The sequence below is a fragment of the Mirounga angustirostris genome, unplaced genomic scaffold, assembly GCF_029215605.1.
Source record: "Mirounga angustirostris isolate CCGP_5_RB_7025 unplaced genomic scaffold, mMirAng1.0.hap1 SCAF_1, whole genome shotgun sequence".
NCBI classification, from domain to species: Eukaryota; Metazoa; Chordata; class Mammalia; order Carnivora; family Phocidae; genus Mirounga; species Mirounga angustirostris.
This window is the reverse complement of record NW_026991709.1, coordinates 12,900,061-12,916,551: the sequence shown is the minus strand read 5'-3', so window position 1 is coordinate 12,916,551 and position 16,491 is coordinate 12,900,061. Positions and strand designations below refer to the sequence as shown.

The following is a 16,491-nucleotide window of genomic DNA, read 5'->3' as shown; positions in this document are numbered from 1 at the left end:
ATCCAGCGAGCACTTATTGACATCTTCACACAGCTGCTTTCTTCTTGTCCTTTAGGTTCTAACAAATATCACCTTTCTCCAGAAAGATCAGATCTGTCCAGAAAACATCTCAGCAGGAGCCCTGCTGTCTTGGTACTGTGCAGGTTGCTCCGGGAGGAACTGACCCTGGCAGGGTGGTGCAGGGAAGGCGTTCCTGTCAGGTGATGGTGGGGCTGAGGACTGGAGGATAGGGGGCGGGCACAGGAGCACTCCATACGGAAGCCTGTGGCCAGAGGGAGCAGGGGGCTCTGGGGAGCAAGCAAGAGCACCGGCCAGGGAGCTGGGGCAGGATCCCCGAGCCCTGATAGCCGAGGAAGGAGGTGGATTCTTTCTTTAAGCAGGGAGGATGTGTGGCTGGGTTTTTAAAGTCCCCTCTGGCTGCCCTGTGTGGTAACAGATTAGGGGCAGAGCCCTTGTGTCTTAGTCTGTTCGAGCTATTATAACAAAATGTCATAAACTGGGAGGCTTATAATCAACAGAAGTTTATTTCTCATAGTTCTGGAGGCTGGGAAGACCAAGACCGAGGTGCTGGCAGATTTGGTGTCTGCCGAGGGCCCACCTTCTCACCGTTGGCTGTCTTTTTGCCATAACCACCTTCCTTGGCAGAAAGGACGAGGAATCTCTCTGGGGGTCTCGTTCACAAAGGGCACTCATCCCTGGGGGCTCCACCCTCATGACCAAAGCACCTTCCAAAAGCCCCACCCCTAACACCATCCAGCTGGGCGTTAGGATTTCAACTTGAGTTGAAGGAGGATGCAGTCGTTCAGACCAGAGCACCTTGGGTAACATGGGCCTCGGTGACCTGAGGCATTGCAGGTTAGGAGATGCTCCTGTCCCTGCTGTGAGGTGAAGGAGGAAGGGAGGGGCTCCCCTACCCTCCCGCCTCTTTTTCTGCAGCCCTCTCACCCCGGAGGCTCTCTGTCTCCGGTGCCAGCCCGAGTGTGACACTGATTGTCCTAAGGGGAACCCTGCTGCACCCAGGAGTGCGGGGACCCAGCCCTCATCCTGAGAGCCAACTATGCGCATCTCTTCCCGGCAGTGAAGTCTGCCACCACAGGAGCATTTACACCAGGGAGCTGGGCGAACGCTGCCAACCAGGGCTGGCTTGTTGGTGGTCGGGGAGCTATTTTATAGGGAAACTTCCAGCGTCAGGTCCGTGATTCAACTGTCAAGTGAGGATAATGCGCTTCCCGCACGGGGCTGTGGTAAAGAGTGTATAAGTACAGTGTTGTGTAGACGAAAGCTACAGTGCCTTTTGTAAGATGCTTAGCAGAGGACCTCAGTGACTGGTGGCCGTCGTTCCAGTAGGCAGATTAAAGTCATCCTTGCTAAAAAAATAAATAAATAAATAAATAAAAAATAAATAAAGTCATCCTTGCTGAGGATATGAATGACCAAAAGGCAGTGAGACACCAGGTGTTGGGGGGCTGGGGTGAGGTCTGCCCAGGGTGCAGGCAATAACAGGACACACTGTCTGTAGAGAATTTAAAAAAACACATTAAAAGTGACTAAATCTCTCTCTGCATGTTGATAATATCGCCGTGTATGATCGTCGAAAGTAACATCAGTAATCACAGTAATCACACATTCTCATCATGGCACCCCGCTTAGAAGGGCCCCCTGCGGATATGCAGGGGCATATCTGTGTCATTAGGGAGGCCCCACCTAGCCCCTGGCTTGGCAGTATTAGGAGGGAGACTTTGTTACTGTTGTCCTTGAGGAAGAGTCCTGGCTGTCCCTCTGCCCAGGCTCCTGTCACTCTCCCTGTCCACACTCATGGGGCTGATGGCAACCCTTCTGGAAGTCTCCCCCCCGCCTTTTCTAATCTGAGACCATTGAGCACTCTCACCCAGCTCTAAAACAAATTCTCTTTCTCTATCCAAAGTAGCAATCTGTTAGTGGTCCCATTGTTTTTAGGACCCAGAAGTGTCACTCTTAGGTGACAGTGAATTAGCACATTCCCAAGGAACCAAGTGACTCAACATCACACAGCAGTAACCCCAAGCATGTAATGTGACACTCACAGGCCCCTCCATTCCAGATGATTGGCCCATATTCTGGGGACAGGATCACCGGAGGCCTTAGAGTGCAGGTGTTGTGTTACTCTGGGTGAGTTTGGCCAGCATCGAGGCCTCCTTTAATGAATGGGCCTTAGTACATCAGAGAGGTGGTGGCTGATAAATGCACTTCATGACAGGCCTTAAAAAGTCTCTTCTAATTTTTAAAAAATTCTGATAAAGAAAGAAAAAGAAAGAAAGAAAGAAAGAAAGAAAGGAAGGAAGGAAGGAAGGAAGGAAGGAAGGAAGGAAGGAAGGAAGGAAGGAAGGAAGGAAGGAGGGAGGAAGGAAGGAAGAAAAAAGAAGGGAGGAAACAAAGAAAGGAGGGAGGGAGGAAGGAAGGAAGGAAGAAAATAAGGAAGGTAGGAAGGAAGGAAAGAAGGAAAGAGAAAGAAAGAAGAAAGAAAGAAAGGAAGAAGGAAGGAAGAAGAAAGAAAGAAAGAAAGAAAGAAAGAAAGAAAGAAAGAAAGAGAAAGAAGAAAGAAAGAAAGAAAGAAAGAAAGAAAGAAAGAAAGAAAGAAAGAAAGGAGGGAGGGAGGAAGGAAGGAAGGAGGGAGGAAGGAAGGAAGAGAAAAGAAGGGAGGAAGGAAGGAAGGAAACAAAGAAAGGAGGGAGGGAGGAAGGAAGGAAGGAAGAAAATAAGGAAGGAAGGTAGGAAGGAAGGAAAGAGAAAGAAGAAAGAGAAAGGAAGAAGGAAGGAAGGAAGAAGAAAAGAAAGAAAGAAAGAAAGAAAGAAAAGAAAGAAAGGAGGGAGGGAGGAAGGAAGGAAGGAGGGAGGAAGGAAGGAAGGAAGAGAAAAGAAGGGAGGAAGGAAGGAAGGAAACAAAGAAAGGAGGGAGGGAGGAAGGAAGGAAGGAAACAAAGAAAGGAGGGAGGGAGGAAGGAAGGAAGGAAGAAAATAAGGAAGGAAGGTAGGAAGGAAGGAAAGAGAAAGAAAGAAAGAAAGAGAAAGGAAGAAGGAAGGAAGAAAGGAAGAAAGCAAGCAAGCAAGCAAACCAGCCAATCCTGTTAGAAAACTTCCAGTTTGCTAGATAAGGCTTGGTTTTCATCCTTTTTGGTGAGCTCTGCCACTGGAAGGCATTCTTAACATTCTTCAGTATTCTCCCAGTTGGAAGGGGGCTTGGGCTCTTTTGGTGTGTCTACCAGCGCCCTCTGTTCTGCATCAAAGGCCATCTTTCATTCTGGGCCTTTGAAGTAAGGCATTATTTTGGTGTTGGTGGGATTTAGCGTTTACTCATAAAAGGCATCAAAAACCTCATCCCAGTGCGGATGTGACTCACCAAAATCAAACCCTCCAATGTCAGGGTCAGACTCAGTGTTCTTTTTGTTTAGCAAAAGAAAACAAAGCTTTTCTTGGCTTTAGGTTTAAACTGTTGAATTAAGATTCCAGTGAACGGGTGAAGGGCATTCTAAACATTGCTTAGTCACCACTTAAATTTTCCCTCCTCTGTTAGTTCCTGGTATGTTAGGATACTGGGCGGAGGGGGTGGGGAGTCAGCGGGGATTCTGTGAACATCTGTAACCCGGTTTCTGCTTCACACATTTCATCACCTTGAGTGTTCCCATCATCATGGATTAAAGAACAGTACCAAGGTTTATCAGCACCAGAGCTGATGGTATCTCGAGATCGTGAATTTCCAATCTCAATCTAAATTGAGATTTCCTCACTGCTGCTTCTCTGTTTGGTGTAGAAGGGCACGGGAATTCACAAGTTATGGAAAAAGGTGGAATTTATATTTGAAAATCATTTTCTTTCATGTTTTAACTTTGGGGCTTCAGCATCAGCGATTCCAGGATATGCAAGTCCCACGGTCACCCCACCGTTGCCCTAGTATTTACCACTCACGCCTTCCTGGAAGGCTTCAGTGGGGGGTTTTCAAACTGGTTTGATTACAATGCAGAGTAAGGAAAACATTTTACGTTTTGACCCAGCATAACACACACACAACGGAAAATATTTTTTTAAATTATAAAATAGTGTTAATCCTCTTTTTGCGTGATACGCTTTGATGCTTTCTAAACTCTTCTTTGTTTTTTTAAATTGCAGGTCACAAATGACTAAGCTGATTTCATGAATAGAATAGAATAGAATAGAATAGGCCTCAAATCACAGTTTAATAAACTTTAGCTTGAGATGTATGAGGGATCTGGGAATGGCCTGCAACTTCAATCCAAAAACATGAGTGAGTCAGAGAAGTGAAAGTGGGGGTTGGGGAGTGGTCATGGGGGGTAGTCATGGGGAATGGTCATGGGGAGTGGTCATGGGGGATGGTCATGGGGGAGGTCATGGAGGGTGGTCATGGGGAATGGCCATAGGAGGGGTAGTAATGGGAGGGGTAGTCATGGGGGAGTGGATATTGGGGGGGGCTAGTTTTCCTTCTTCTTGACACATTCTTCCCCATCCCAGGCAATCCATGATAGTCTGAGTAGCTCCTGTAATTTAGCTCCTGTTGGCTTGTTTGACTGCAAAATGTTCCCATTTGCTCTGCAGTTGCCATTTCAAAGTAGAAAAATCTAGTACGGGGGTGATACAGTGATTTTTTTTCCTTACAAAATGTTGGGGAGGTGGGGAGAGGAGAACCACACAGGCAAATAAATGAGCATAGTCTCCTCTGTGTTTTGCTTTGCTTTGATTTTAAAGCAAAGTTTAAGATAAGTGGCAGGCTAGGAGAAGATATTCATAACACATATTAGAGGAAAGTTAGCATCCAGAATATATGAATAACTGCTACAGTGTCTAAAAATCCAAAACACAACATGCCAAGGATATGAAGAGGGGTTCCCAAGAGGGCTGTTTTGAGGATTAAATTTACTGATACATTTAAAGATCTTAGAACAGGGCTTAATCAGAGGACAAGCTCAATAAATATTAGCATTTATAATTTTTGAAATGTCTTTATTGAAGTATATTACATACATAAATTTCATCCATTGTAAGTGTGCCATTCAATGGTTCAGTAAATGTGCTGAATCATGCCACCATCACCACCGTCCAGATACAGAACATTTCCATCATCTCAAAAATGTCCTATGTCCATTTCTTGTCATTTCTGTTTGTTCCCAAACCTCAGCCCCAATGGAACCACTCACCTACACTCTGTCTCTATGTGTTTGCCTTTCCTGGAGATCTCAACAAAATGGAATCATACGATATGTGATCCTTTGTGTCTGGAGTGTTAACGATTATTACTTTTAAAAATCAAATCATTATGAAACATCTTTATTAACTGAATGCTTTTCCAGTACATTCTTTAAAAAAAAAACAACCAAAACCCAATCAGCTGTATTTTCATCAGCAGTGAATTTACAATGTCAGCGTTGTGTGACACTGTAAAAGGAAATGTTACTCTGGTAGGCGGATTAAACAGACACATAAACCTTTCCCTAAATTCCTTGGGAACAAACCGTGACCTGGTGCGGGTGGTCGTAAGGTAGTACACCACAGCAGGTGAGCGTCTGCTGCTCCTGAATCACCAGACTGGGGGCAGGCTCTTCATAGTTCTCTAAAGAGGGACTCTTCACAAGACACGTGCCCTGTTTTTTCCCTTTCCTAGCCAAGGAAATCATTTGCTTTTACATCATCTCTCTTTTTATATATGTAAAGATCGCTAGATCTTACGCTAGAACGTTAGGAAATCTGGTGCTAAGGTTTAATTGCCCTCTCTCCAGAAGTTTAATCTGCAATCAGGTAATTCCGGATCTTTACCTGTGTGGGTCCAAGTCAACATTTGAGGAAAGGCTGCCTTCAATTAAGGAATGTATGACCTCAAGTGGAGAGAGAGAGAGAGAGAAACATCCGTTATGGCCAGGCCCATCCCCAAACCCAGCCCAGTGAGCCCTGCCTTCCGCTGTACCTGGCCCCTGTCTCCTTCACCTGCCCCTTACTGTCATTCCCACATCTTCCTGCAGAGGGCTTTTATTCCAGGGTCAGACCCCACGGCTGGTGGGGCTGTTCCCACTGTCCTTCTCAGGGCGCAGCTCCAGGGGGGCAATGAGTGGCCAGGGATTGGGCAGGGCTCCCTGATTCCTTCTGAGGGAAACTGATGGTGCCGCTGATTTTTGTTTCTGCTTCAGATGAATTAAAAAACAAAACCGTGTGTGAAGACCAAGAGCTGAAGCTGCACTGCCACCCCTCAAAGTTTCTCAACATCTACTGGGCGAGCTATGGCAGGAGGACCCAGGAGAGGGACATCTGCTCCTCAGAAGCAGAGCGGCTCCCCCCATTTGGTACGTGGTTTCATGTGGCTCTCGTTCAGTGCAAGGGCACTGGGGTTCTGGCTCCCCACGCAGGGGACAGTACCTGGATTAGAGGGAAAGTCAAGGGCAGGGAAGAACCACCCACAGGGTGCCACCTCCTTCTGCCCCACATTCCCAAATCTGTCCATTGTTTAGTCGTTTCACAAGTAGTTACTGAACACCGACTGTATGCAGGGACTTGTTCTAGGCAGAGGGGAGTCATCAGTGACCACACAGGGTCTACATGGAACTGACCTTCCAGAAATGAACAAAGGAGTAGTGAGACAACAAACAAACAAAAAGAGCTCGCATGTCATATTTCAGGTGCACACAAGTGCTAAGGGGGAAAGCACACTTCGGGAGGGAGATGGGGAGGCTGGGGTGTCTACAGAGAGGCACGGCCTTATGGGGTCACTGGCATGCTGAGCAGAGACTTGAAGGAGGAGATACAAGGTAGAGAGAAGAGCCTGGACCCTAACCGGTTGTTTAGGGTCAAGGGGAGCTCAGAGAGTCATTCTTCTTCGGGATCTGTAGTCTAGAGCTGACAGATGATGGCCAGGATGTGGGGCTGAAAGCTCCACCCATCGAAGTCACCCAGTGTTATGATTAGTCAGGGATCTCCAGAGAAACAGAACCAACAAGACATACATACCTATATTTGGAAAGAGAGATTGATGTTAAGGAATTGGCTCACACCGTGGTGGTGCCTGGCAGATCTGAAAATTGCAGGGTGGGTTGGGAGTCTGGGAACTCAGGTAAGAGTTGGTGTTTAATCTTGAGTCCGAATTCTGCAGGATAGTGGGCTGGAAACAGGCAGATTTTCTATGCTGCAGCCTGGAGAAAAATTCCTTTTTCAGAAAACCTGTCTTTGCTCTCCAGGCCTTCAACTGATTGGTCAAGGCCCACCCTCATCAGGAATGGTAATCTGCTTTACTCAGAGTCCACTTTGAATGTTAAATGTTAGTCCTATCTTTAAAATATCTTCACGACCACATCTAGCCTGGTCTTTGACCAAACAATGGGGCACCGTAGCCTAGCCGAGCTGAGACATAAAATTAACCATCATACACCCCAGTCTGCGGTAGGGAAGCGGGCTGAACTCTACCCTCTATGTTACCTGAGAGAACAGGCCCCACGGGGAGACAGCCCAGAGAGTTGCACTTGATTCATCAAAATCTAAAATGAGCTCCACAGTGTATTAAATTGCTACAATCACATGTGAAATTAAACATTAATTTTTTAAAATAAATTTATACAAAACCAATATCTTGATCTGAAAAAAAAGAAAGAAAGAACGACCGCCCAGGCAAGCTCTCAGGTGAGACTAGAGAGAGAACAAAGAGCAGTTCACAAAGAACACGTGCCCCCAAGGTCCTCAGTCCAGTGTTCTGGGAAGGAAGGCCCTTCGCTGGTAGATGGCAGAGGGTCTTTTAAGGACAGACCTGGCAGCCCACAGAGACAGGCTGAAGTGGGCGTTGGATTAGCTGCCCTGGATTAGCTCTGGGTCAGAGGACTCCCATTTAACAGGCTGGGCTGCCAAATGGCGTGGCTTCCCATTGTATGTGTATGTCTCAGCCCCACCCTCAGCCCCATGCCCCATTGAGTGATCTGGGAGTTCTTGACACTCTGGTCACTCTCAGATGTAACCCCTGCCTGTGTTCAGAACATCTCCACCCCCTCCTGCCTTGGTCCTGCTACTGCATGAGCTCCAGGGACCACTGCCTGGTCTTTGCAGTCTCCCTACTCCCCAGCTTGTCCCCCCTACCCCCCCGGGTGGCTAGATGCATCCTAAAAGGCCAGTGTGATCCCTGTTCTTCTGAACATCCTGCAGGGACTTTCCCTATGATCTGGTCTCCTCAGCTGGGTAAGGGGACCCTTGGTGATCTGACCTATTTCTGCAAAAAGGGACTCTCCTTCTTGATATTGGGGTGGGGTACCCCATTTCTCAGGCTTGCAAAATGCAACCTAGCCACATGTGTTTGGGGAGGCAGCACTAAGTCCCATCTGTTTCAGCCATTTTTTTGAGCAGAAGAAGTCCGTCAGCCAAGCACGCAGATCTGTATCCAGGTTGCATGGTTTATGGGCCGTGGGTCACACTGCCTTAGGTTCTTGGGAAGTTGGATGGGAGTTGGGTTGAAAGGGAAACGTAATCAGCCAAAGAAAATGTTAGCAGACATCATGGCTAAGGGAGAGGTTTCCACAGAGACTTCGAGGACTGCTTCGGTCATCCAGCTGTGATCATGCCATGAATAGCCCTCACTGAAGCAGGAAAGGTCTCTGAATGGAAGGCCATGCCCCTTGCTTAGCGGTTCAGCTGGAAAAGTTTGAGCCCCGGCAAAGTCACCCAGCAGAAACAACCTGCTCGTCCTGCCCCCATCCCCTTGTACCCCTCATGGTCAAGGGCTTCTGTCCCTTGCCCGTTGACTACACGTGAGGTTGAGGAGCAGGCTGTTCACCGCATTCAGGAACCACTGCCAAACGCAGGAGAGCGTCTGGCCCTGCACTCTGCAGGGGGGAGAGGCTCTCAGGGAAGAGGAGAGGCCCTTGGGAGGGCTCCTCATCCTCAGCTCATCCCCAGCCTCACGTGGAGGCCTGGACTGTGCCCGCCTTCTAGGTCAGTATCAAGAGCAGACCCTTGGATAGCCCTGCTGACGTGCTTTCCCCATCGCGCCGAATGCTAAGAAACCGTTTCCTCCTTGGCTACTGTATGTGAAGATTTTAAACTGCACTGGGCATGTTCTCCCCAGCAAACCATCCTTTTATCCCTCTTGTATAAACATGCTTTAATATTACCCCCGTTAGAAAGCACCCCTTTTGACCAGCCACCTCCCCCTGACTTGGTCCGCAAGCCCTCGGGCTCTCGCACACCGAGCATCTCTCATCGGCAGCTCTGCTCCCCACTTCTGGGCATCTCTCATCTGGACCGTCCGAACCACCTCCTGACTGGCCTCTGGGCCTCCCTTCTCCCTGATTCCCTCCCTCAGTCCCTTCTTCACTGAGCAGCCAGAGAGAGGTTATTAAAATAAATCAGATCACAGCACCCACCCTCCACCCCTTAAAGCCCTGCGCTTTGCCCTCTGTAATTAGAATCAGTCCGTTCTCCCAGCCATGGGTCTGCCCTCCCTTCCCTTACAAACTGTGGGGCTCCGCGTACTAATTCATAGCCTGGGGCCTTTGCACAAGCTCTTCCTTTGGCCTGGAATGTTCTCACCCCATCATTCAGGAATCAAATCAGATGTCCTTCTCGGACAGGTTTCCTGGGGCTCCCTGCCAGCATGGAACCTCGTCTCTGCAGTCCCAAGCAGCCCTCCTGCTTGAGTGTCTTCATCTCATCACTTACCTGCCTAGGGCCTGTTTCCCCAGGGGAGGGTAAGCACAGTAGAGACGGTGTCTATCTGCTTCCTGCAGAATTCCCAGCAACTTGAGCAGTGCCTGGCACAGAGTAGGTGTCCACGTGAATCTTGACGTGCAGGAATGAATCAGAGCCCTCCTAAGGGAGGTGCCCACACAGGGCTCCTGCAGGTGGATGGCTGCCAGCCCCAGATGCGGGCCTGGTGTCGTCACGGCTTCCAACCCCCCACGAGATGCTGGAAATCCAGATTCTTTTTTTTTTTAATATGAAATGTTCCAACTTTTAAAACAGTGTGTGAGCCAAACAAAACATGCCTACAGGCCACATCCGGTCCCCGGGCTGCCAGGATGATCTCTGCTCTAAGTTACTGGAGCTCAGCAACAATCGCTTTGAAGAAGGGAAAAAGGCTATTTATTCTCAACCCTGGGACCTGACATGAGCTTGGCAGGATGACTGTCTAGGGCCGGGTGGTCAGGCCTCACTGCGGCCTCTGGAAGGTGATGTGTGTACCCTTCCTCTTGGGGATAAGCTGCCGTCTGGTGGAACCGAATATGCTCCACCTCGGTGCCTCCCTGGGAACACTCGTGGTGAAGGCCAGCCGGACCTCAGTGAGGTCGGGAAGCACCGCGGAGTGTGACTTCAGCACTCAAATACGGAGGGAGGGCATTTCCAGGTCTTTCCGCAAGATGACTAAGAGGGTCCCTGTTAGTGTCCTGAACCAGCACCCTGAGTACATTTAAGGGAAATAAGAAAAGAGTTCAGCCACAAATGTTACCCATCAAATGAGAAGCTTTCTTCTTTTCAGGGTCTCTTCCAAGTCCTGGTATCTGAGCATAGAACAGTTTTTACATAATGGCAATTCTAAAAGAGACACCGTTGATTGTGCTTTGAAATGTAACTTTGTATCCTAGGTGTTCTTCCACGAGGCCAACAAAATCCTAACAATGCCAGTCATTTCTTCATATCTTGTTGAAGGGCTATAGTAAATCATTTAATTAACCATGCCCTAGTGGCTGGGGTATTTTACTGCTTCTGATTTTCAAATATTCTAAGTGATGTATAACGAACTTGCACTTGTAGCTTTTTCTTTCCTCTGGGTTGTTTCCTTGGGATAAATTCCCAGAAGTTTTATACTGAAAGAGGGCGTGGGCATATTTACAGTTCTTTATATGTATCCCCAGAGTTCTTTCCAAAAACTTCTTGTACCAATTTATGTATGTAAACAGCCACGTATGCCTCTGGGTTTCTTTGCAGCTCTGGCAGAGGTATGAATGATTTTTCTTCATGATTCCAATTTAATAGGCGTAAAATGGTCCTCTTATTTGCCTTTCTTTGAATATTAATGACTTTGAACATTTCCCATGTTTTTGTGGTTCTTGTATTCGCACTCGCACCCACTGTCTCTCTAGCCTTTGTCCTTTTCTTCCCCCCTTGTGGGACCCTTATTTTTTTTCATAAATTTTTACATGACAGAGTAGAGATGTTAATCCTTGACATGCTTTTTCTGCTGTCAGTCTCCCACCCACAGTATATTTTTTTCTGGACTTACAGTTTGGGTTTGTTATAGGCAGCTAGTTGCTTTTTTGATTCTGTGTACTTTGTATGTCGGATAGGATCAAGAGGAAGGGGCTTCATGGTGGGGGGAGGAGGACACCCCTGGTGGAAGGCAGGGCATCTGCACGTGACCTCCTACCCCCTGTCATGTGTGATGTCATCACGCTCCCATGAGCATCCTCAGGGCTGCTCACGGCCTGGCTGATGGTCCCTATCCTAGTGGGACCCGAGCTCGTACTGGACATTCCCAAAGACATAAGGGTGCTCACGCCTATCCACAGCAAAGCCTCTGAGCCCCCGCCTGAAGGAGGGTGAGCAAAGCCTCCATTCTGTGTGCAGTGCTTGAAGCTGGTCCCATCTGGAATGTACCAGGCAGGTGGGGCCGTGGTGAGGCATTCATCACACACTACATGCTAGCCTTGAACTGGGCTTACCAGCCTTTTCTCCAGAAAATTCTATTTGTATGGCACAGTGGGGTGGAAGGAGGCACTGCCCAATGTCAAAACTAATAGCTGGGGGGCAGCCGGGGGCCTGAAGGAAATATCCAGCATACCTGTGCCTATTCACTTTTGAAGTTGGGAGGTTCTACTCTGAGATGTACCTGACCTCCGGGTGCAAAGGTTACCGATGCTGGGCTTCTCTTCGAGGCCTTAGACTTTCACTAACACTTTCCTCAAGGTCCTCCCAACTTATGCCCGAAGTCCAGTTCCAAAGCTACACCCACATTTTGAGGAATTCTGTGTATCCCAGAAACCCACTCTTAAGTATCAAAATATGCATTTGTTTTCTGTTGCTATGTAGCAACATACCCCGAAATGTAATAGCTTAAAACAAAACCAAATATTTATTACCTAGCAGTTTCTGTGAGGCAGGAATTCTGGGGGTAGTTTGGCTGGTGGTTATTGCTTAGCGTCTCACACATTCTGATGAGTCGCAGATGGGACCTCACCTGCCGGCTGAGCTTCCAAGGTGGATCGCTTGTATGCCAGGCCAGTCGGTACTGTTGTGGGTGGACACGGGGCACATGGACCAGCTCTGATTCACTGTGGGGGGAGGGTACACAAGGGGTGTGAGTTCCAGAAAGTGAAGATGATTAGGGGCCATCTTGAAGGCTGTTATGGGCCGAATCGTGTGCCCCTAAAATTTGTAGGTTGAAGTCCTAACCCCCGGCTCCCCAGAACGCGACTGTATTTGAAGAGAGGGTCTTTAAAGAGGAGTTTAAGTTAGATTAAGGTCATACGGGTGCTAATGCAATATACCTCGTGTCCTTATAAGAAGAGGAAGTTAGGACACAGACACAGAGAAGACCACGCAAGGACACGGAGAGAGGACAGCCATCCACAAGCCCAAGAGAGAGACCTCAGAGGAGGAACAACCCTGTGGACACCTTGGACTCCCAGCCTCCAGAACAGACAGGAAATACATTTCTGCTCTTTAAGCTCCCAGCGGGTGGTACTTGTTACAGCAACCCTAGCAAACGAATACTTGGAAATAACCCTCAACTATGAAATAAAAGGGAAGACGCACAAGACAATGACTAAGCCAGCTGTGAGACCATCTTCAAAAAGTGACATCTGTTTGTCCCACAAGTTCCGAACAGAGCTACATCTGGTGTCTTATCTTGAGGGTGCTGACCCTTCAAAGAACGCCTGAAAGAGCATCCAGCAAGTCAGATCCGTCCGAACTTTTGTCTTGTCGAGTGAAAGAGAAGGAAAGTATGAAAGTGATCGATCACTGTTGGCCCCACGTGAACACCAGTGAAGCTACATCTTAACACGGAAGGGGGTGTGCCTTCCCACAGACCTGGGCATGAACTTCAGGAAGTTTCCCCTGGCTGGGCATCCACTGTGACATGTCATTTCCTGCTGCAGTTACATTTTCTGGGTGGGCTCCAGGGATCCTGCTGTTTCCTCAATAAGAGAACGAGAATACCACCCAGTCGGCCTCAAGGTCTGGGCTAAGGCCATGGCAAGGCCAAGTGTGGGTGGGCCTCGACTTCCCAGCCAAAGATTAAGGTGCCAGGGGCCCCCACTGCCAAGAGCAGCCTAATTATCAAAATAAACACACCTTGTGAGGATTAATTAACTTCAGTTTCAGTGTTAAACAATAGCTAAAAAAATAAAAATTAAATGGTTGAATATCGTGTTATCAGATGGATTGGGGGTGAAGGATAGTTTGCCAGGAAGAGAGGGTGCAAACAAAATCAGCCTAGGAGGGAGATAATCACTGGGAAAAAAAATCCTGCAAACAGTTCAGAGCTCAGCGTCAACGAGGATACAGTCAGACCTGAGTCTGACCTGAATTACCTTGGGCCTCTTCCTGAAAACACACTGTGGGTTTCACTCTGACCAAGATAAACTCTTTTGCTCCCAGGGTAATTTAAGAGTGCAGAAGCATGCCTCTATGCTCGTCACAAGACTTCCTGGATCAAAGAGGGTTGTGGTCTTACAAATGAGAGGGGTTTCTTTTTCCTTCCTCTGTTAGCCTTAAAGAATATGGTCAGGCACACACCCTAAGGAAATAAAAGGTTTCTAGGGCACTCATACAATTCTGCCAGGAGTGTGAATTAGAAGAACTTTTCTGGATAACAGTTTGGCCGTGTGTATCAAAAGCCTTAATATTTTGAGTAGCCTTTGACAAAGCAATCTACTTCCAAGAATTCCTGTGGAAACTACCGTGCTGGTGTGCAAACATGTAGCTCTAAGGATGTTCCACATAAAACGGCTTCTATTTATTTATTTATTTGAGAGAAAGAGAGTGTGGGTTGGGGGAGGGACAGAGGGAACGGGAGAATCTCCAGCAGATTCCCTGCTGAGCATGGGCTCCATCCCAGGACCCTGAAATCATGACATGAGCCAAAATCAAGAGTCGGATGCCTAACTGACTGAACCATCCAGACGCCCCCACATAGAACTGCTTCTAATGTTCAAAACCAGAAATCATCTGAACGATGATTGCATCGGGTATTGTAAATAGAGCTGGCGCATCCATACGATGAAAAACTATGCAATTCTTTAAAATGATGTTCATGTTAAAATTTGTGCAGATATATTAAATGGGAAAAAGTAGCATACAAAGTGATATGTATATGACACCATTAGGGGGAAAGACATTCACATACAGAAAGGTGGCCAGAAGGAGTTTCCTTAAAGGTTAATGGTTTTGTTGTTGTTGGTTTTTTTTTTTTTTTTTTTTTTTTTTTCGGATTTACCGGGAATCTTTATTTTCCTAGTTTGGGCTTATCTGTGCTTTTCGAGTTTTCAACTACAAACATGTATTTCCTTTGCAACAGAATAAACAATAGTTACATCAGACTTCTAAGAATAATTTCATTAACTCAGACAGCTACTTCTTCCCAATGCAGAAATCATACATCCCATTCTCAGATCTCTTGACTGTGAATTCTGAAGGGTTTAGAGAAAGGCTAGGTGAGCCTATAGACTCTTGGAAATGAAACTGCTGAGTCTGAGGATGTGAAATGTGTCAATTTAAAAGATGTCAGTGTATGTTCTAGAGTCGGTCTACCCTCTCACCAGCCATGTTCAAGAGTTTCCATTGATAGGTATCTTCTTCAACACTTGGGATTGTCAGTCTTCTTAAGTTTTGCTGATCTAGAAAGTGCAAAATATTATTTTCATTGTGGCCTTAATTTGTATGCCCCTGATTTACATATTATGTATACAAACTATTATATATAACTTATTATAATATATATATATTACATATCTGATAAACAGTCCCTGTCACAGAGCATTGGGAACATACCATATCAGTTGATGGACAAGTGCTGAGAATAGCCTGTCATGTTAGCTGTTGTTGTAAGTGAACTGAACTTTGTAAGGTCTCTAAAATTCTCTCCTCTGTTCTCTGCTCTCCAAGCTCTTAATTCCTTCCAGTGTGTATTATTTTTTTAAGGATTTTATTTATTTATGTATTTATGTATTTATGTATGTATTTATTTATTTAGATAGTGGGGGTCAGACAGAGGGGGAGAGAGAGAGAAACTCCAGCAGACTCCCCACTGAGCAAGAAGCCCCACGCTGGACTCAATCCTACGACCCTGAGGTCATGACCTGAGCCAAAAACCAAGAGTCGGACACTCAACCAACTGAGCCCACAGGCACCCCGCCCATTGCTTCCAAGCTGAGTTTGGTTCCCTTTCCCTCTGGGGCCTCCCATACACTGTCCGTAAAGGACAGTAGGGTCAGGCCATTTCTTTAGGTCTCAGCTGGTGAAGTCGGAGAATCCTGCGTTGGGTACTTGTACTCATGAAAACATTAACCAGCCATATTGGCTCAAGGAATAGCTTCAGTAAGGAGTGAACTTCCTTCTAGAAATCAGTGCCTATTTTTCCTGGAAACCCCATTTTAAATAGTCCAGTTCCATCTGAAGTCAAGCTGTTGTCATCGCTTTCATTCCATGACATTCTCTACCAACACCCAGTAGGTTAGACAAACCACTTTTTTGATTTAGAGATATTTACGTCCTTTGTATTACACTTACTTTGAAGGAGAAAAAAAATGCTTGAAAAATAAAGTCTGTCTTTGGCTAAGCATTCACAGGCAAGCTCAGCCTCTCTCCAGGTTCCTTTTCCTGCTCATTCTCTGTGGCTTCCCTGTCCATACCCACTATTCCAGCTCACAGTCAGCCCCCTGGCCTCCCCTGAAGTGACGCTAGCCCCCTTACTTTGGTATTCGTGCTTTTCTGTCTTGCTTGCTCCTACCCAATTCATGCACTTTCTCTGTGACCAAGTCCCTCTGCCCTAGAAAGCCTGTTGTGACCATGCTGGTCCACACTGATCTCTCCCGACTCTGACCCCAGCACCTCTCGTCCTGGCCACGCACTGCTGATGCTCATGCCCTGTTTCACATTGTTAGACATCAGGTCCCATGTGTGGGTTTTGTCTCCAGCTCCAGCACATTGTGTGAATGCAAGGTAGACTTCTTTGACTTGTTTTTCTTTTCAGCACATAGCATCTCCGCACCTCAGCTCTGTACATGTGAAATTCATCTTTACTAATTGTGATGGCGTTGTGCCAGGTGCTGAAAAACATACCCTCATGTTTATGAGTTCATTTCATTCATTCATCAGTTATTTACTGGGCTTCGACACTGGGCCAGGATGTGGGATTTTGATGACAAACAAGACAGAAAGAGTCCCTGTCCTCTTGGAGCTTATGTTCACACAGGGGAGATGGATTCTCAAAGTAGACAAATGGGGTGCCTGGGTGCCTCAGTCAGTTAAGCATCCAAC

At 47.0% G+C, this 16,491-nt stretch overlaps 1 protein-coding gene across 8 annotated transcripts in view; it reads left to right on the top strand.

Moving 5' to 3' along the window:
- The window catches only part of EVA1C (eva-1 homolog C), a 72,864-nt gene that overhangs the window by 38,860 nt on the left and 17,513 nt on the right, over positions 1 to 16,491 (top strand). For all 8 annotated transcript variants that reach the window (XM_064579492.1, XM_064579495.1, XM_064579487.1 and 5 more), the window contains one exon: positions 6,171 to 6,323. In XM_064579492.1, the coding sequence (XP_064435562.1) occupies positions 6,171 to 6,323 (153 nt within the window). The remainder of the gene's footprint in view (positions 1 to 6,170; positions 6,324 to 16,491) is intronic.